This window comes from Idiotropiscis lumnitzeri, chromosome 17, assembly GCF_059441095.1.
Source record: "Idiotropiscis lumnitzeri isolate Australia: NSW breed Sydney's pygmy pipehorse chromosome 17, RoL_Ilum_1.0, whole genome shotgun sequence".
In the NCBI taxonomy this organism is placed as follows: domain Eukaryota; kingdom Metazoa; phylum Chordata; class Actinopteri; order Syngnathiformes; family Syngnathidae; genus Idiotropiscis; species Idiotropiscis lumnitzeri.
Genome location: NC_142407.1, coordinates 1,833,168 through 1,855,000, shown reverse-complemented (window position 1 = coordinate 1,855,000; position 21,833 = coordinate 1,833,168). Strand labels below are relative to the sequence as shown.

The window sequence follows — 21,833 nt, the reverse complement described above, 5'->3', positions numbered from 1 at the left end:
GGTTGCATTCACTTGTAGTAGGTTGAACAGCAGCAGATGAAAACGCTATATAAAAGAGCACTGTCATGTGATCAGAAATAACATTGTCCAGCACTTTCAAATTTGAGATTGACAAACCAAAAGTAAGGACAAGGTCTAACGTATGTCCCTTGGGTATGAGTGGGGCCAGACATTGCACCGCACTCACCGGCGCTCGTCCACGTCTCCCTCAGGCAGAGAAAATCCAACTCATTGTGAAGAAATAGCTAAAAAAAAAAAAAGCATAATAAATGTTTTGTACATCAGCGAACGGCGGTTTAACAACGCTATCCTTGAGGGAGCCGCAGGTGTGCATTGCTCCTCCAATCGGCGAGCTCTGGGAAGCTCTCGCATTAGTTGTTGATCTACGCCGCGTCGGAGGACACGTGGATGGCAGCGCAGCCAAAGGTCCTCTGGACAGCCGATTATTGGTACCAAGCAGGGCTCTCAAATGCGCCACCACGGAGTGCATAGATGCGGAAGGTTTCTGCTGGGTAGTCGTCGGGCAACGTCTTATCCCAACTATGCTCCAACGTAGCTGGTTTGCCAACTTCGCACCGTAGGTCCAGCAGAGACTGGCGATCATACAGCAGCCGCGAGTCCGTGAGCAACGCTCAAATCACCAGAGATAGAAAAATCCGACAGCTCAAGTGGGTCGCTGAGAACACCAGCGCACTGTACGCCAACTTGAGCAAAAAAAAAATCAAATAAAAAGTACAACTGAACTCAGTTTTGCTCCCGCTGCCTTTTTTAAAACATACACTAGCATGCATGCATACTCACTAAAGTATGTTTCGACATGCCTGCGCCCAATAATACGGCGCACCTTATGTATGTGTTAAATACCGAAATGCTACTCACAACTGAGACCGCGCCCTTTAATACGGTGCGCCTAATCGTTGTGAGAATACGACAAATGTTTTACCTGTTTTGATCATCATCAAGCCCTGCAAGAGCCTGAGAACAACCCGGATAATTTGAGTCAGGTGTGTTGGGGGGGGAATCTAAAACATGCAGGATAGTGTGGGGTACTGTTTAAATAGAACAGTGTAGATGTTGAGGAGGACGTCAAGGGCCAGAAAGGGACGTAGGGAGATAAAGTCACTCACATGTCACTCAAATATAATTTACAACGCGAAGGAGCAGCAAGACTCACTGCAAGGGGACGTCAGTACATAGGAAACTGATGCCATGTATGTGGGTCAAGTCAGAGTGCTAAACACAATTCTGCTAAAATTAAACCTTGGGATGCAAATAAACCACAATATGCCTAGAATAGCAAAACAAAAGCTCAGTGTCAAATGTGTTGCTTCTCCATCTTATGCATCACAAGATTGTCCCGCAAGTGCGAGTGAATGTCACACTTCAGTCCAATGTGCACGGCACCAAAATGTGTGCGTTAAGTTGAAGAGGAGGAGGAGGATGCAATCTCTGTTGGCAGCATTGCAACAGATGGCGAACCCTGGACGGTCAACATTGGCTCCATGACTGCAGCGTGTTGTTCAAAATTGACACAGGTGCTGGCGTCGCAGCCCAGTCACACATTGAATTTCTTGGGATATGCAAAAACAAACCACCAATACTCCGGAAAGCAACAAAGACACTTCTTTGACCAGGTAAAAGTCCTCTTGGTGTTGTGGGCGTCACCAGCCTGCTGGTGAGTAAAGAAGGAAAAGCATAGATGGAGGTGGTCTGCATCATCTACACAAAGTACACTGCTGGGAAAACCCGTGAGCTGTAAACTGGGGCTGGTAGTACAATTAGACAGTGTCACTATTGAGACATCAAAGTAAACTCGCCCCAAACAATGCAGCGGACTCGGAGAATTGCGCCAGGCATATGGGATAAAGACGAAACCAAGGGCGCAATTGTTCTCACTTTTAACTCCTAGAAGGATCCCATTACCATTGATGGACAAATGCAAACAGGAACTGTCATATCTATAGTTTGGTGCACAGGTATCGTGGTGGTGCTAAAGATGATGTCCACATCTGTTGATCTCACCAAATTGAATGGGTCAGTGAGTCGAGAGAAATGTATCCTGCCATCAGTGGAGGAAACACTAGGAATGATGGCTGGAGCCATAATTTTGAGTAACTTGGATATGGGGTATATGGAAAGCGCTTTGTTACAGCTCCAGCTGTAGTGAAATGTCATGTCATGTCAAAATCTACATCGCTTATCCTGTACAGGGTCACGGGAGGGTGCTAGAGCTAATCCCTGCTGACTATGGGCGAAAGGCTGTAAAATAAGCTGAAGACCACAGTAACCTCAAGTAACTTTATGTAATCAGTTTGTGTATTTCTAATCATGTTTTTATACATTACTTGTATTAATAATTGCACACGCGCACACACACACACCTACACGTTTACTCTAAAGTTAAGTTCCTGTTTCCTGGAGCTTCGTGACGTCTAAACTGACCTTAATTGTGAGTTTAGGTTTCTGTTTCCTGGAGATTTGTTCCGTCTAAACTGTCCTTCATCGTGAGTTATAGTTTCTGTTTCCTGGAGATTAGTTATGAGTCTGCTTCAAGCTTTAATAAAAGACGAGGCGGCGGGACGGGAGGCCAGAGGGTGCGCGGAGCTGAACTGAGCAAGTTGCCTGTCAGCTCTCTGCGCCTCTCTCCCTGCCGCGGCCGGTAAAAATGAACAACCTTGCTTGGTTTCTTCTGGCCATTAGCCACCTTTTTAATTTCAGTAAGCTCTCCCAAAAGGCGTCAGGACATTTAAACCTGACATTTATCTGGTGCCCAAAATCCGGGAATCACATCTGGACGGCGCGACGACGCAGGACCTTTGGACGCCACAGAATCTGACATCAGCGCTTCCCCGTTGAGGAAGCGGGTCTCCGAACTCCTGCATCGGCCGGCCGCCCGGAGACGATTCCATATCGCACCAGGCTGACCAGGTATTGCGTTTCAAATTATTTCGTACCCCCATTTTAAAATGTTAAAACGACTAAAAACAATTGGAAGGGAAAGTGAAAGAGTGAGTGAGACCAGGTGCGCGCGGGGCCGGGCCCCAGCCGTCGACCAGTATGGTGTGATAGACTGGATCGTGCTAGTCCAAGGAGTTATATAAATGGAATTAGGCCATAACTCATTGACAAACTGGGTTTCTCGGGAAACTGGGTTTCCCCTGCGGATAGAACGGTAGTGTAAATTAAGGGTTCGGCGGTCCGTCTAAAACCGGATCGCGTTATTCAAGGAGTTACAAATGGAATTAGGTCGTACCTCGTTTAGAAACAGGGTTTCTCTGTACGGATAATGCGGTAGTGTAAAAGAACGTCCTGCGGGACGTCTGAACCGGATCGTGTTATTTAGGGAGTTATAAAAGAAATCAGGTCGTAACTCGTTTAAACCGATAACACGGTAGTGTAAATTAAACGTTTCTCTGTACGTCGAAAACCTCGAGGAAGTCTACTCACAATTTCTCATTAAATTTGGGAAATAATATAATAATAAGGCGTTATTTTTGGTGGTTTTTATTATTTTTATTTGCATTGTGAATTTCTTTCGTTTGACTGAGAAGTGGGCTGTGCAGCTGTGATTGTGTGAGCAGTGTGTGTGTGCGTGTGTGTGTGTGTGTATGTGTGAGGGGGTGAGTGAGTGAGTGAGTGAGAGAGAGAGAGAGAGAGAGAGAGAGAGAAAGAAAAGGTTAGTGGTTGAGTGCGAGTGTGAAAGATTGTGGGTGTGTGAGTAAAAAATAATGGACTTCAGACCACAACGGAAAATGGGTCAAAACGTGGCCAAAGAGTTGAAGCAAATTCAGACGTGAGGTTTATGAACGGGTATGACCCGGATTGTTGCCAATTTCTGGAGAAGTGGGTGAAGAAATATGACTTTAAGCCACGCCTGAAGGATTCGGCGAGTTTCGAAGCAGTGAGAAGAGCATTGGCGGAAAAAAAAGAAAGCTGAAGATAAGAAATGGGAAAAACACAACATCAGTGGATGTGCAATTGAGGGCTATCATAAAGTGGATAGAGCAGAGTAATTCCGTGTGTGAATGTTTGCGCAAACCGTATGTAAAGTGAGTGAATGGTGTGATTGGGGATTACAAATACCATTTGGTATTTTATCCCATGTAATACAGTAGGGTTATAAACAGCAGACTGGTGTGGATGCAGAGGCAAGAATTCGCCACCTGAAAAGGTTGAAGTGAGAATTACAACAGGAAATTTGAGTTGCTGTCATACAAATACGAAACCAGTTTTTAGAACACCCTAGGTGTTGACAAACTGGACCAAATCTTCTAAAACAGGGATATTAGGTAGTAAAATAAAACCCAGGAATATGCTGCTTGCGTGGGTTTCCTGCGGGTACTCCGGTTTCCTCCCACATTCCAAAAACATGCATGGCAGGCCGATTGAACACTTTAAATTGCCCCTAGGTATGTGTGTGAGCGCGGATGGTTGTTCGTCTCTGTGTGCCCTGCGATTGGCTGGCAACCAGTTCAGGATGTCCCCTGCCTACTGCCTGAAGATAGCTGGGATAGGCACCAGCAACCCCCGCAACCCTAGTGAGGAGAAGCGGTACAGAAGATGGATGGATGGATGGATCAATAAAGGGGAAGATTTGAGGAAAGACATTTATTCCAATTTGAAAATAAAATAAAATAACTTTTACGATGGGACAAGCTCAAAGAAAAGAGATAGAAAATTTGCCTGATGTGCGTTTTATGAAAAGATTTAGCCCAGATGCCAAGGCTGATTTAGAAAGATGAGTGAAGAAAAGGAAAGACGAAGAAAAGAAAAAGGAGTGAGGAGAGTTTGACAGAAGGCAATGGGGAGGTGTAATCATAAATCATGAGTGTGCTGTAACAAAGAGTTAACAGCTCTGTGAAGAGGTCCCAAGTAGGGGAAGGGAGTCAGAGAGAGAGTTTGGTGATTGAAGAAGGTATAACGTGAACAAATGAATGAGGATAAGAATTAGGTTCTGCGTTCAGGGTGAAATGAAGAAATAAATATTTTACATTTCATATTTCAGTTAATGATGTTTGTATTAAGGTAGACCAGAAATGGAATGAAATGCAGAGATAGAAATGACACAGGAAAAAAAGATGGTAATTTGGTCTGAAGGCCTATAACTTTCATTAAAGCAGAGAAGAAATTAGAGACTACAAATAACATTGATGCGTACTTGTTCACTTTGAGGTAGAACTGGTTGAAGTAAAATGAGTCACAAAGTTAGAAAAATAGCAAATAAAATAGAATTAACATGTCTACTTTTATGATGAGAAATTTGTGATTTGGGAAAGAAAAAAAATTACAGGCTTTTCAAATAAAACAACAATTTAAATTGGCCGACTTGTCAAATGGAGGAGAAAATCCTATGCACAAAAGTATGAACGTGTTGAGCAGAAGAAGAAAAAAAAAAGGAGAAAGCAGAAAGTCTTGTTATAAACATTACTTTTTCAGGACCAGTCGTGAAAGCAACAGAGGATCATGTGACGTAAAAAACAAAAATAAAAAGCAAGTGTAGAAGCAGTTCTTCATCAACGTGCATTTTACTTATTAGGCCGTGATGCACTGACACAATTGGACATTAATATCAGAGTCAATAAGCAAGGGCGAATTCAAACAAACGTCAAAACTTTAAAAGGGCACATTACAGTGAACCCTCGCTACTTCGCGGTTCACCTTTCGCGGGTTCAGTGCTTCGCGGGTCTAAAAAAATATTCGGGGGCATTGTAGTTTCGCCGAGCGGAACGACGGGGCGCTGGAGCGGTTAGACGGCCGGCATGCGCCGAAGAAGAGCGTGGGCGAAGAGGAGAGTGGACGAAGAAGAGCACGTTCCCCCGGACATGATCGGTGGCGACGTTTCGCGCGGTTCGGACCGTACCAGAGCTCCGGCTGGCGTGCGTCGCAGTTAAGCCGTAGAGGAGCACCTTCCCCGGGCACGGGCGGTGCCAAGCGGCCCCTAAGTTTAACCGAAAGGAAGCTCCGGAGGAGGAGGGCATGCTCGCGTCACAGTAAGCCGAAGAGGAGCACCTTCCCCGGGCACGGGCGGTTCCAAGCGGCCCCTAAGTTTAACCGAATGGAAGCTCCGGGGGAGGAGGACGGGCGTGTGTCAAAGTTAAGCCGAATAGGAGCACCTGCCCCGGGCACGAGCGGTGCCAAGCGGCCCCTAAGTTTAACCAAATGGAAGCTCCGGAGGAGGAGGGCGGGCGTGCGTCACAGTTAAGCCGAATTGGAGCACCTCTTCCGCCCGGGCACGAGCGGAGCACGAGGCTGTCAGTTATGAATGAATAAATAAATAAAGAATGCCACCTTTCATTTCACAGGGCACACCGGACGGCGTACCAGCAGGTAAAAGTCGGAGTAATTAAATAATACAAAAAGAATGGCTGGGGAATAAAAAAATAATACGTTTTAATAATAATTTGTTTTTTTTGTTATAACATGAATTTCACTCTCTCTCTCTCTCTACCCGTATATATATATATATATTTATATTTATATATTTATTATATATATTTTTTTAAGCATTTTTGAAGGTGCGCCGCTACTTCGCAGATTTTCAGTTTTCGCGGGTGGTCTTGGTCCCCATTAACCGCGATAACCGAGGGTTCACTGTATTATCGGTTGCTACATTTGGAAAAACAAAATAGGACGTCAAGAAATTATTAGAAGTAGCTTACAATAGAGTCCGTTCGAGCGAGGACGTGCAATACATGGTTAGTCTGTAAGTGACGATCAGATGCGAGGGATGCCCAGGTGCTGACCTTGAGTATACAAAAGTGTTCCTGAAATTGGCTGCACAGAGAGTGCTAATAAATCACATTCAGTAGAGGGGGAAGTGGTGCCTGCTTTAATCCCTCCTGGCCAGCATCTGCACATCTCACTCGCAAAGCCTCATGACTGAGGCCTCATTTCGACTCAGTGATAAGCAAAAAGAAAAAAAACGTTGCCAGAGCCTTAAAACCAATAACAGAGAAGTAAATGATGTTTTTATCAAAGTGTGTAATCATTGCAAATTATTCAGAAATCACACGACCATTGCTGGACATCATTTATGACAAGCCAATGACAAAAAAATTGTTTGAACACTTGAGGCTAACAAAGCTTTTGAACTTGTCAAGCATGAACTCATTGATTACGATGTATTAGCACTACCAACTTGATATTTAATTGCTAAATTGAGTCATGGGTATTCCCATGTCTCAACAGGGGGGATGATTTATATCCATAGTACAGGACATTTACTGTACCGCTAGGACAACAAACCTTTTTAAAATTTTTGTAGGTCATGTCTAGTGTGTAGTAAACATAAAGTTCAAGGGAACATGAGACCAAAAAAAAAGGGAGATTGTGCCGACAAGCATCTTAACGCACTACCAAATTACTATAACCCATTTGAGCAAACAGTGACTGCAAAAAATGATTTCATGAGCCCTGGGTTGCTGCAGAAACGCAAGGCAAAGTGAAGCCACTTGCATATTAGTCACAACAATTGGATCCCGTGGCGAGCGTGCCACGTCAGAGTGCAATCAAAAAAATTACATTCTTGTCCACCACATCCACATTGCACGGCGACCTAATTGTCACAGGGACACATTACACTGATAAGATGCGGTGCGCTCAGCCCAGCGTCACTTTTTCCCGCACCAGTAGAAGGCACGCCACACGACTGTGGAGGCCGCGTCTAAATTATCACCAAACCGCGACCTGACCTTATGGACACTTTTCCCCCGACTGGAGAGACATTTTATTTAGAATTGCAAATTGAAATTTTGTTTCAAGGGATATTAAAATCTGTATGTTCAGGACAAGCAGCAGGATGTTTTGCACTGATTCAGGCGTGTAAGACAAAATGAGGTGCACATTCCAGACTGATAAGAAATAGAAATGAGGTGCACATTCCAGACTAATAAGAAGTAAAACTGTTTGAGAACCAAGGTCACAGGCTGAAATCACACTGACTTTTATGCGATGGGAGTATTAGCAGTGTGATACCAACAGATAACTTGTAAGAGAGAAATTGTTAGAATAAGCAGGAAGAGCGTAGGCGGGTGTGAGAAAGTCAAAGTTTGAGGTTTCCCATCTTGTATGAGCTGTATGGTTACATTGTGGACTGACAGTCAAGATACATGTTCATGTGTTCTGTCGACATTGGGCAAACAAGGGCTTTAAAACCACAACAGGAAAAGAAAAGTTGCGCATAAAGCACGTCCAAATAGTTATTTGTAAATGCAAAATTCACTTAACAGAAAATGACCCAATTGCAATTGGAAACTGCTTTGCTGACAATGCAGCGAAGGCAGCAGCCCAAGGCATGACCTCAAGGTCGGCACTGCACTAATAATAGGGGAAATGAACACAAACACCCACACACAGAAAATCAACTTGAGAATTTGATCTCACGCCAGGAAAAATGCACCACTAATTGAACGCACAACATTGGGATAACAAAGGTGCTAACATTGCTAAGGACAGGATCAGCAAATTGGCAGATGGCAAATCCTGGCTGGCTAAAGCATTGGTTGAAAAGAGTAGCAAGAGTGACACATGAGCGTAGTCATGTGTCAAGAGCGGGAAGTATATGAAATTATTCCCACATACAGACTTTTCAACGTAATTTTTTTTTTGTAGACATGTTATTTGTTTGAAAAACAAAGTATTAGAGATGCAATATTGCTTGGTTGTAATTAATGTTTTCAAAATTATCCCAACATTTGGTATTTCAAGAGTGATTTAAAGTGAAAATGACGCATTTTGTGAATGATGTTGTAACAAAGTGGGACAGTTGCTGCAAATTGACTCAAAGCGTCCTTGCGCATATAGTCTGCAGGACTCGTGGAACACACAGAGAAATCACGTCAGTGTGGGAGACCAACCCTTCCTCAAGGTGTTGAAACGACCTCGTTGGGCCAGTGAATGCTGAGACGGCCCTCGCCAGGTGATGGCAGTGACCCCGACGGCAGCAAAGGTCGCGGGGCGTGGCGGCTGGATCCACCAGTCGCAGTGCAAACTTCTCCGGTTTCCTGCTGATAGGCCTAGCGACGCAAGTCCCTCGGAAAGGATCTCCACCAGAATGACAATCTCGGACCACACGTACATTAGAACCACACAACCAGCCACAGATAAGCCTCAGAACAAAAAGATTATATATTCTTTTGAAATGAATGACGTACATAATAAAGAAATTTTAGCCTTGATCGGAGAACATTGCTGCACATACATTCCAAATGAGAATGAGACAATTATTGATGCTATGACCACTATGAAGAATTTGAAAGACACTATTTATCGGGATAATTATAGTTTTCATTTTGTTATGTGTAGTTTGTTCATGTTGCATTGTTCCTATGACAATGGTTAATCGTATGTTTGTTGCCCAAATGTACCATTATAACCTGACTGATGTTGAGAATGCCGAACTCGAACTGGACACTGAAACATAAAAACACATGGACTTTTTTGCCCCTACCCCAACATGTGCACATATACACCACACATGAAGATCCGGGAGGAAAGGACGGCTGTCCCCTCCTAAAACGAGGCAAGGGGCCTACACCAAGTCACCCCAGAGACAAGCTCTGCGTGGAGACACTTATTTTTCACTAGGTATATTGAAATATTTATGTTTTATTCCCAGGTGGTCATCAGACCATGAGGTTCTCGTTCCATGCGGAGGGGAGGAGGGGAATTTTTCCCTAATGAGGGTTTTCGCCCCTCCCTGATGATCACACTGTTGTATGATTTCATTATGGTGATTCGTCTTAAAGCCGTAAGGTCATGACTTATCTGATGTTTAGAAATCCACAACAGAGGGGAAATGTAAGATAAGCTGAAGACCACATTAACCTCAAGTAACTTTATGTAATCAGTTTGTGTATTTCTAATCATGTTTTTATACATTACTTGTATTAATAATTGCACACGCACACACACACCTACATGTTTGCTCGAAAGTTAAGTTCCTGTTTTCTGGAGTTTCGGGTCATCTAAACTGACCTCCATTGTGAGTTAAGTTCCTGTTTCCTGGAGCTTCGTGTCGTCTAAACTGATCTTCATTGTGAGTTTAAGTTTCTGTTTCCTAGAGATTTGTTCAGTCTAAACTGTCCTTCATTGTGAGTTATAGTTTCTGTTTCCTGGAGAGTCGTTATGAGTCTGCTTCAAGCTTTAATAAAAGAGGAGGCGACGGGACGGGAGGCCAGAGGGTGCGCAGAGCTGAACTGAGCAAGTCGCCCGTCAGCTCTCTGTGCCTCTCTCCGTGCCGCGGCCGGTAAAAATTAACAACCTTGCTTGGTTTCTTCTGGCCATCAGCCACCTTTTTAATTTCAGTAAGCTCTCCCAAAAGGCGTCAGGGCATTTAAACCTTACAAGGCGCACCACACCCTGAACAGGTCGCCAGCCAGACAGAGATACCGTCACCGAGTGGGAATCGAACCCACGCTGCTGCCCGCACACAAGTCAGGCGGATGTAGCACCACACCATCAATGACCCTGTTGTGAAATAAGCTATATAAATAAAGTTGTATTTTATTGTATTTAGATAAATTCCCCTGACCGAAGAGTGAGCGCAATTGACAACCTTCATCACACCATTTAGATATTTTTTTTCTTCAAGGGCCTTCCTTTGGGCGTAATATTAGCTCCGGAACACTTCTATAACAGAATGGTGACAGAGGTAACAAACAGGCTTAAGGGCATAATGTGCCGCAATAATGTGCTGGTTCAGGGTCATACTGAAGAAGTGCACAATCACCGCCTGCATGCGGTGCTCATGAAAATGCAAAGGGCAGGTATCACCGGGAACATTTACGAAATGTGAACTATAAAACTCAGAGGTGAGCTTTTTAGGTCAGGTGGTCTCTGCCAGCAGCAGCAGTTCAGGCCCAGGCAAAAATTAGGCTGTGAATAAGATGCAGGAACTGACGACAGTGAGCGAATTTAAGGGGCTTTCTCGGCATGGAAAATCAGCTAGTCAAACCAAATCTATCCCACAGAGGGGGGGACAAAACCCTGCGCAAGTACATGTGGGGCGCTGAACAGGCTAAAGCTTGACAAGATCTGAAAATGCTCCATATCCCCACCTTTGCAAGCTATGTATGATCCTAACAGAGAATGCAAGGTTCCAGCGGATGCTGAAAATGGGAAGAGGAGTGGTGAACAATAGCCTCCGTATTGTGGTCTCTTACTCCAACAAGCAGATATACACTCAGGTGGAATTGGAGGGACTGGACTCTGGCTGCGCGAGGTTCCGCAATTTTCAGATTGGGAAACATTTCAAGTTGAAGACAGACAACAAGCCCCAATTAAATCGTCTGTGGTCTCATGCCTAGGGTGCTTTACCTCCCCCAGCTTCGGAATGCGTTCCTATTGCACTCCATATTTCATGTGGCAGGGAAATGTCGGTGGACAGCATGTGCGCCAGTCGAGAAGTATAAAACACTGGCTGAAAAAGAGCTGTCCAAAGACATTACAATCCATGTCAACATGATAATGGAGAACTTAATTCCGGTTCTGGCACCGCGCGAGTGGCTGCCTGTTATAGCAGCTCGGCTCACTATTTGAGCCTTTTTGTATGTTTTTCCTTTTACCCTTTTTTATTCATTTTGCCTCATTGCAGCAATAGGACATCCAACTTCCGGTGGTTTTATTGCTGCTGGGGGCTGTTTTTTGCGCAATCGTGTCCGGAGACTAAACTCAGAGCTACTGATCGATCATGTACACAAGGAATCAGCTGTTAGCACTGCGCGAGCTGAGGAGGAAGAGACTGGGATGTCATGCGGGGGCTAAACGCCAGGCAAGGAGGAGACGATACCACCCCGTCCTCCCGTCCGTTATTATGGGGAATGTTATATCCCTTCCTAATAAAATGCACGAGCTAACAGCGCTAACCCGGCACGAGAGGAACTTCCGGGAGGCTAGCTTGCTGATGTTCAGAGAGTCGTGGCTAGCAGAGCTAACGCCGGACGTCATCGTGGAATTGGACGACTTCCAAATCCTATGTGCGGACAGGACACTGGAGAGCGGTAAGAGGAAAGGAGGAGGGCTGGCTATGGTTGTTAATGAACCCTGAGGACATCACTATTAAGGAGCAACTTTGCAGTCGGGACATTGAGCTGATAGCTGTTCGCATCCGTCCGTTCTATTTACCGCGAGAGTTCAGTCATGTGATCGCGGTAGCTGTGTACGCCCCACCTCTGCTAACAGTGAGACAGCCCTTGACGTATTGACTGAAGCTGTGAGCAGGCTACAAACACAGCACCCAAATGCCCTGCTCCTTATCTCTGGTGACTTCAATCATAATTCTCCTTCCTCCTCTCTGCCTTCATTCACACAATATGTAACCTGTCACACCAGAGACAATAAAATATTGGACCTTTTCTATGCCAACACCAAGGAGACGTACACAGCACTGTCCCTCCCTCTGCTGGGCAAACCTGAACACAACTGGGTTGCTCTCCTGCCTGTGTACAAACCTCTGGTCCGCAGGTTGCCAGCTGTGACACGCACAGTTCAGAGACGGCCTGGAGAAGCCGAGGAGGCCTTAAAGGACTGTTTCAACACAACTGTGTGAGAGGTATTCAGCGTAGCCCACGGGGAGGAGGGGGAGGTCTAACAGACACAATTACAGACTATATTAATTTTTGCATGGAGAACACCATTCCCACCAGGACAGTAAGATGTTTCTCCAACAACAAACCCTGGATCACACCGGACATTAAAGCTCTCCTGAAGGACAAAAAGAGGGCTTTTGTGTCAGGCGACAAGGAGGAGCTGAAGAGAGTGCAACAACAGCTGAGAAGGAGGATCAGAGAGGAGAAAAAGTCCTACAGGTTGAGACTGGAGGAACATCTGCAGGATAATAATGCCAGGGATGTCTGGAGGGGCCTGAAGACCATCTCAGGCCACGGACAACCAGGTAAGACCCAGAAGGGGGGGACCTTCAGTGGGCAAATGAGTTGAACCTATTTTTCAATAGGTTTGAGCAGATGCCTGCCCCCGCTCAGTCTCCCCTGCTGCAACCGCCACCAACCCCTCCTGTTGCTGCGAACGAGACCCTCTCTACCCCTCGCTCTCCTCTCTTCTCTCTCCCTCTCTCTCCCATGTTCTGAATGTGCTCTTCTCATTGTTAATAATGAACAATTATTAAAAGAACAAAGACTATGCCCACAATGACAAATGATGTTCTTGCCAAGCCGCATGAAGGTCAACAAATTGCGGTCAAGTGTGGAGAGCGGGCAAAGCAGTCTGTCTGGTGGCAAGAGCTAACCCAGCAGCTGAACGAAAAGGTTCTTAACTGAAGTGCATGTTGCCAGGAGAGAAAGAACCTCAGGGAGCCGCTGTTTCCAACATCCTACCCTGGCCAACCAAAGCAGATTTATTCTTGGTAGGAAGCAAGACCTACCTGCTAATCGTGGACTATGCATCAAGGCATGTGGAAATCACACTGCTTACCCCTGCAAGGTCTAAGGATGCATGTCATTGTTTGTGAGACGTTGGTCACTAATAACAAGCCACAGTTCTCAGGCGCTGAGTTTGCTGACGACTATGACAGTCCATCACACCCACAGGAAAATGCAAGTTGTAATTGGACGAGATGTAGTCGTGATATTTGTACACCATGGTAGGACCTACGTCAGGGTTCACTCATCAAGAATAGGAAAGGCTAATGCTGACTGCAGCAAAGACACTATTTCTGTAGATCAACAGCAACCTCAAGAAAAGGACTCTACTCAAAATAGTGATGTACACATTGATGACAATGCTGACATTTAGGGAGGGGATCATTTGGATGATCCAAAGCCACTGGCTATAGCAGTGGGACGCCCCATATCACTGAAAACTGGACAAATAATTAGTTATCGTGACAAAGACGCTAATGTTTCTTATACAGCGAAAGTGATGGGGCGACCTGCAAAGGCCATTGGACAATACAGGGACTGGTGCAACCTACAAGTACCTAGCAGGTACCATAAGGTCAACTTTTCTATGTCAGGTAGAGAATCTACATGTTGAGCCTCTGTACATATCCACCGGGTCGGTGTGTACACGAAAAGGTAACACTCGAATGGTATAACACCTAAAGCATGGCTAGTAGCTCAGTCAGATCTTCCTAAAGGCTCATCAGTGTCACTGAAAGTTGCTAGTGTCAGCAGTGTCTCAGAGACAGTGGATGCTACACCATGGACATAAAATCAGCTTTTCTCCCGGAGCAGCGTTGTCTCAGGACATTCATCTTCACCTCCTGAATTCAAACGTGAAGGCAAAATATCGAAGCTAAATAAATGTGTCTATGGACTAGTTGATGCTTCCCATTACTGGTACAATAAGGTAAAAGCGACACTTCTGACAACAAGAGCCACAATGTCACTAGTAAACCCTGCTGTTTTCTCCTGGTAGGATGAACACAGCTGAGAAACTGGTATACTCGCATGTCATGTGGACTTCATTTGGGGTGGCTCTCACATTTTTTTTATAACAATCATTCCCCACCTCAAGACAGATTTTCAAGTGGGACACAAGGAGCACAATTGCTTTTGTTATTTTGGAATGGACTTTGCTACTGTGAAAGGAGAAGTGGAAATGCAACAGGATGTTTACATACAGAATCTTGAACCTATTGTCATGGACTCGTCAAGACCGATGAGCATAATTCTCCTCGAACACACCGTGAGACTGACAATCTGAGGTCAAAGATAGGTCAGCTGCTCTGGGACAGACAGAGTAGGCCAGATATCATGTTCAAGCCATGCATCTTTGCATCCACCTTAAAACACACTGTGCAAACCTTGCATGAAGCAAATAAAGAGATGAAGAAACTTAAATCAGAAAGTGTCACCCTAAAATATCAGAACTTAAGAGATGATGATTCCTTGAAGCTAGTTGTTTACAGTGATGCATCAATGGGAAACCTAAGTGATGGTGGAACACAAGGTGATCTCCTTGGGCTGATGACCAAGGAAGGAAAATTCTCACCTATCTGCTGGCAATCAAAGAGTGCATGGGTCAATGGCTAAGATCTTGAGATCCATATCACTGTTTGTCAGTTATGTCATTGTTTCACTTTATGTGTCATGTATCATGTCCAGCATAAGTCTTTCATCTCTATGATTGTGGGGAAAAAACTATCAGACAGGCAGTGTTGAGCTGCGGAGACACACAGTTCTCTTACCGTGTCTTGCTGTTTTTTTGTCTGTTTGTTAGCGATTAAATCAATAAAGACAGACTCAAGTGGATTACTAACAACTTGGATGAAATACAGTAGATGCACGTAAGTCAGGACCCGCAGCAAACTGAATAAACCCGCTCACCGGCAGGAGAAGCGCTTGTTCTCGCTGATGGAATTGATAATGCCTTATTCTTGTCTTCCCTCTACTGTGAAATAACTACAGAAAAAAGTTGGACATGGCATCTTACCCGTGATATGTGTCACATACAACTACTCGCTTGTGGATGCCATTAAGTCGTCAGAATCTGTAACAGAAAAACGACTGAGAAGAAACAAGTGGCATAAAAGAGCTATTCCAAAGCAAAAGGATCAAACATGTCCTCAGGTCAGCTCCAAAGGAATAATTGACAGATTATTTCTCTTCTCTGATTCTGAAAGTGCTGAAGGATGGGAAGTGGAGACTAATGAAAACTAAGCCATTCAAAAAAATGTAAATAATAATGCTACAGTTACTGGTTGTTACCGTTTTGAAAGTTCTTGTCATAATGTTTAATTTGTAATTACATCGCTGTTGAGTGTTAACCATTATTTGCATTTTTTTAAAGATGAAGATTGTAAAGTTAAATTTGTTTGCATGTTTATTCTGTTGTCTATGCCGATTCCCAACAAGTTGAAGAGGCGTGCTTAGTGATGACGTAAGCGAGGAATCGACTGGATGATTTGGCAGTTGTTACCTTGTGCGGCTATTGAGCTGTTGAGAATAACGAATAAAAGGACAAAATAATCATTGAATATTAACAAGAGAGGGCTGCTGGAAATAATAAAATCACGCACGCTATACTCCAGTTGGATTCAACACAAGTTAGAAAATAACACACTATAGCAGCCTTCAAGGACCTGAGTTTGACACCTGTGGTGTACCTGCAGCTCTTGAAATGCCCCACTCGCTGTCAGTCTCTCGGCAGCTTCCAAGACTAGTTGTCTTCTCGTCTTTTCAACAAATTGGGGGGGGACGTCCAGTTCTTTGGAGAAGAATTGTAGTGCCCTTTTTTTTCACTTGACGATTACTGTCTAAACTGTATTCCATGTTACATTTAATGTCATGGACGGCTAAATTTCATTTAAGGTTATTCAGAGGCACTTAAAATGGTAGAAGATGTGTACTGACTCCAATTTAACATGAGATTGAATGTAATTTCTCAATTCCGAGCACAACACAGCATGGGGCAGTACGGCTGAGGTAGTTGAGTGGTAATCTCCCACCAAAGGTTTGTGGGTTTGATCCTCAGCCCTTGCGTCAAACTGTCCTTCGACAAGATACTGAAACCCCAGTTGCCAGTGATGCTGCGTCATCAGTTGGTGAAAGAGAAAACGGTGTTTAAGAGCTTTGAATACCTTGTACAACCCAAGTTATACGATACAATTTTATTTAAATAGCGCATTTCACAACAGCTCGAGCTGAAACAATGCCCTTTCCATATGGTGTAATATAAATTATTAGGAAAAGTAGACCACACACTGAAAAGCATAAACACATATACAATAGATAGCAGAAGAACAGAAAAACAACGACAGTCTCAAGTTGAGTCAAAAGCTAAAGAATAAAAATGTGTCTTCAAACGAGTTTTAAAAGTGAACAGAGGGGGCTTGTCTAACATTTAAATGGAGGTTATTCTATCGGGAAGGACCGGCAACAGAAAAGGCACGTTCCCCCTTGAGGATGTCCTAAGTCCATGGCACCAGGATGGCCGAGTGGTCTAAGGCGCCGCGTTTCGGTCCCAGTCTCCCCAGGAGGCCTGGGTTCGAATCTCTTTCCAAATCAACGCTGGGAAATCCAAAGAGCTGGTGGTGGATTTCCGCAAGCGTCAGCACTCTCCACCTGCACCAGTGAATATCCAGGGAACAGACGTTGAGAGGGTCTCAACTTACAAGTACCTGGGTGTTCATCTGAACAATAAACTGGACTGGAGCGACAACACAGACGCTCTCTATAGGAAGGGTCAGAGCAGACTCTTCCTACTCAGGCGGCTGAGGTCCTTTGGCGTTCGGGGAACACTCCTCAGGAACTTCTATGACTCGGTGGTTTCATCAGTCATCTTCTATGGAGTGGTCTCCTGGGCAGGAGGCATCTCGGGCCGAGACAAAAAGAGACTGGACAAACTGGTGAGGAGGGCCAGCTCTGTCCTGGGCTGCTCCCTGGACTCTGTGGACTCAGTGGGGGGCAGGAGGATGACAGCAAAACTGTCATCAATGCTGGACAAACCAGCCCACCCATTCAATGACACTCTGAGAACACTTTACAGCTCCTTCAGTGACAGACTTTTACACCCTCGCTGTACCAAAGAGAGATTTCGCCGCTCCTTCCTGCCGACTGCTGTCAGACTTTTTAACAAGAACATTGGGTCAGGCCTACAAACAGGAGGGCATTAGTGCAATTGTGCAGTCCTAGAATGCAATATACACTACTACTTTACTTTCAGCCAAGGGTGTACTTAAACATCGACCAATGATGTATTTTGTTTACCATTACAGTATTCTTATTACAATACTTCTATCACTGTAGTATTTCTACCACTGCAGGATGTTCACTATTACAGTACTTTTATCATTGCAGTACTTTTATAATTACGGTATTTCCTATCATTGCGGTACTTTTACTATTACAATACTTCATCATTGCAGTATTTTTCCATCGTTGCAGTACTTCTACCATTATAGTACTTTTATCATTGCAGTATATTTTATCATTGCAGTACTTTTACATTACAGTACTTTTATCATTGCAGTATTTTCTATCATTGCAGTACTTTCCTGTCATTTCAGTACTCTCACCATTACAGTACTTTTATCAGTGTAATATCTTTATCATTGCAGTATTTTCAATCATTCAGTAGTTTTTATCATTACAGTGTTTCCCCCTCTGTATAATGGACAGGCATTAGGAGTGTTTCCTTACACTTAGATACGTTTATACTGTGTATATTTGCATGCTTTTTATGAATGTCTGCTGCTAATGTTACACATTAACGGCTACATTACGCCGCCGACTCTGTGTGATCTATATCTTTGCTGCTGTAACACTTCAAATTTCCCCATTGTGGGACTAATAAAGGACATCTTTATCTTTATCTTTACCTCCAGCAGCATTTGGTCCGCAGACCTGGGGTAGCGGGCATTAAGGTGGGTAGGTGCATTAAGCAAATACATTTCTGTTCTCTAATGCATTGCATTTGTTTCAATTTAATTGTACAGGTTTTAGACCAACGTAATGGTGGAAAAAGTTCCTTTTGAAAAACCTGACATCTGAAGATGGGTGTGTCGACTTCCATTGAAAGGTTATTTCCCAATACTAACATTTTTCCATACCTGATGGGTTGTCTTGTTTAGAAACTCCTTGTGTGATTTAACTCGACGGATTTCATTGTAATAGTAAGTCTGAGCATGTTCATAAAAGGCATTCTCCAACCTAAAGAGACAAAAAAATAATTTCAAAACACCATTTCATGCCAACAAAAGTGTACACATCTGTTAAAATGCCAATTCAGAGGGCTAAAACATTAAAAGAAAAAAGGTAAAGGAGTGTCAGAGAACTACACCATGACAAAAAGATAACTGTCTAATAGTCTGACTCATATGAGGTAACCAAGATTCTAGAAACAGCTCGCAATAAGATGTACTGCAGCTGTACGCCAATCCTAATTACCCACACACACACACACACACACCCACACACACACGCCCACCCCCCCCACACCCACACACACACCCGCACGCACGCACACACCGTGTTGAAATACATTAAACAATTGTGACAAATTACAAAGCAAATTCAAAATGGTGGACTTCCTCTGGACTTTTTTGCAGACCTTGGGCTGTGACAGACGCCACAATGTTTTTGTTGATTTTCTTGAAAGTACAACCCAGAATCCTTTGTTAAAAATAAATTATGTGTGTTGCTGCACCCCCCGTCGTATAATCTCTTGAAATGGGTTGAGTTTGTCCGACCCAAATTTGAACTCAATCGGGTTAACTGTATTGGACGAGGTAGGTAAAGTATGACACCTGTAAATCTACAATGATGGGTAGAAACTGTACTTTCAATTTCTCAGAATTCAATTCCTGTACATGTTAGGGTATGTGTACCAAAGAAGACAACGTTTGCATGATATCGGATTAATGCAAGATGTGCACTTTCACTCACATACACTGTTTCTTACTGTTAGTCACAATTGCACTAAGTTGATTGAACCTGATAGCATGGTCAAGAGACTAATGCAAGTGATGACAACAACAGCATACAAGTCTTCAAGGTATATTAGGCATTTGATGGAATTAACTTGTCGTTAAGGGCACCTTATAATGTAACCAACCAGGTGGTCAGTGTGTGGCAGAACAAACAGACTCTTTCCGGAAAGATCACAGGCATGACAGATAGCTGCAGCTCTTTCAGATGCCACCAAGTCTTCTCCTATAAAAACATGAAAAAGAAAATGTCACACAAAAACAATAAAACAATGGTTTCTATAAAATGCACAGACAATGAGACAATCCAAAAAAGGGGAGCTCTCTAATCTCGTTGCACACTGTACAATGACAATAAAGGGATTTCTGATTCTGATCAATTCCCAAAATCAGGAACAATTGTCACCCATTTTATACCTTTTTTCCACCAATAAATGATGAAAACGTATTTGCAAAGCATCTATTTCAGTTGCAGTTAAGTTCAATTGAATGTCTTGATGGGTGAAAAAAAGCTCTCACCATGTATTGGGGTATTGAACAATACTGTATGGTAGGCCTTGCACGATATTGGAAAAAAACTTACATTGCGATTTTAAACAAAAAATAAATAAAAGAGCAGGTGCACTAGTCCCTTGACTCCGTTCCAAAAACCTCGAAAGGAGCAACAGTTATAAACATCTAAGATAAAACGAAAATAAAAATATATTAAACAATTAAAAAAGCAGGTGTATTGCTGTAGCAAAGTTGTAAATAACTTAGAACAAAAATATAAAAAATAAATGAGGAGGTGCAAACAGCAACTTTTGATAGTCGATAGTCAGACGGATGTATGGCGCTCATGTTCGGCGTTGTGCTGCGTGCAATAGCTCATCTTCAACGTGTATCTTTTTATTCTACAGCTCTGGGATGGCCACTTGAGAGAAATACGGGCGCAACAGCATTTTATACCTTTTGTCGGGCGTGTGGATACGGTGTCTTTCGCCACGTGGAAGGTTATTGCATTTGTGATTTGTCGATGCCGTTTTGGACTTCTAATCATAAGGTGTTATAATAAAGGCATCTGTCATTTTTTTGAGTAGATGGTTTCATATCGGGTCCCACTAATGAGTTTGAACTGGTTATACGGGGGTTCGTAATAGCAATTCAAATGGTCGACAGGTTTGTTGTTGTTACCTCGTGTTGCAGCAACAACGGCGAGGCACTGTCGGCAGAAGTTTTTTTTGTTTTTTGTGCGTGTGTTGTATATTCCTTCTATAACCGACATAATTCCATATTTTGGATGTTGAATTTCTTTTGGGGACGAAATCTACTGCGGCTTCTGCTGCCGTCTCCTCCTCCTGTTTTCAAGGCAGACTGCAGTGGCTGTGAGAGTGGAGGCTGGGGGGGGGGGTGATGACTAATTAGCAGGGTGGGGGGGTGAGCAAGACTGTCTGTGTAGTCTCTACAATGTAGAGCATAGTGTAACGTGCTGCTTTTATGACGCAAACCAAAAGTTTCCGTGTTCTAAAAGAGAAACGTCGCATGTCCTACGATGTGACTATTGCGCATGCACACATCGCAATCGCAATGTTCAAACGGCATATCGTGCAGGCCTACTGTATGGAGTGTATCTTTATGCAGGCTTCTATCCTAGCAAACATCAACCCCACCACCTGACAACGTAACTCTGTATATGGCGCAATGTTCATATATTTTTGGCAAATGTTAAAATTGTCAATAGATACTTGAAAATACATTGCTTTTTGCCATCAAAACTGCTTTTGGAGTTCTTTTGTGTTTTTCTTTTAGTAGACAAGAACTATTTATATATTTGAGCTGTAATTAAAGCCAACAACATTGGTGTCAAAGTTGAAGTTTTAACGGAGTTTCACTATCATAAGGCGCACCCAAAAGTCTAATTTACCCCCCAAAATGGACAGGGCGCCTTATAATACAGAGAGCCATATGTGTGAACCGAGTTCCAAAAATCTGTAACAGTTGTGTGACTCCGCTGGATGGACTGGGAGCATTTCCTGCTGACAGGCTGCTTATATAGAGGAAAGGTGGACTTTTTTGACAAGAGCATGAAGACATTAAAGGGTGAAGAGTGGGCGCGAAAGATGACGGAAAGACACGCCCCCTGTATTGTTGATATGTATTGCCGATATGGACATTGTGCAAAACATTGCTTTGGCTCAGGATACCCAAAAATGGCAAATCCGAAGAGACACACCAACAACGCAGAGTTTAAACTGCAAGCAATCAGTTACACAGAGGGACATTGGAATTGAGCAGCTGCGAGAGAATTCAAGATCAACCAATTTATTGTTCGCAAGTGGAGGAAGCAGGAAGACGACCTATTTTTGCTTTTATTAACTTTTTGAACATTGAAAATTAAAACTCACAAAGGATAATATACATTTGAACAGTCTGTAAACAAAAATATATATAAAATAAAAGGTATTCATCA

The 21,833-nt window shown here is 43.5% G+C and overlaps 1 protein-coding gene across 9 annotated transcripts in view; it reads right to left on the bottom strand.

The window, feature by feature from the left end:
- The window catches only part of trappc11 (trafficking protein particle complex subunit 11), a 236,754-nt gene that overhangs the window by 198,731 nt on the left and 16,190 nt on the right, over positions 1–21,833 (bottom strand). For 6 of the 9 annotated variants that reach the window (XR_015839605.1, XM_088279770.1, XM_088279763.1 and 3 more), the window contains 2 exons: positions 19,496–19,610; positions 18,497–18,608 (listed from right to left, as the gene is read on the bottom strand). Coding sequence is in view for 8 of the 9 variants with exons in the window: in XM_088279770.1 (XP_088135896.1) it covers positions 18,497–18,608; positions 19,496–19,610 (227 nt within the window). In the remaining variant the exon portion in view is untranslated. The remainder of the gene's footprint in view (positions 1–18,496; positions 18,609–19,495; positions 19,611–21,833) is intronic. The other 3 variants (XM_088279764.1, XM_088279767.1, XM_088279768.1) reach the window with 1 other exon arrangement.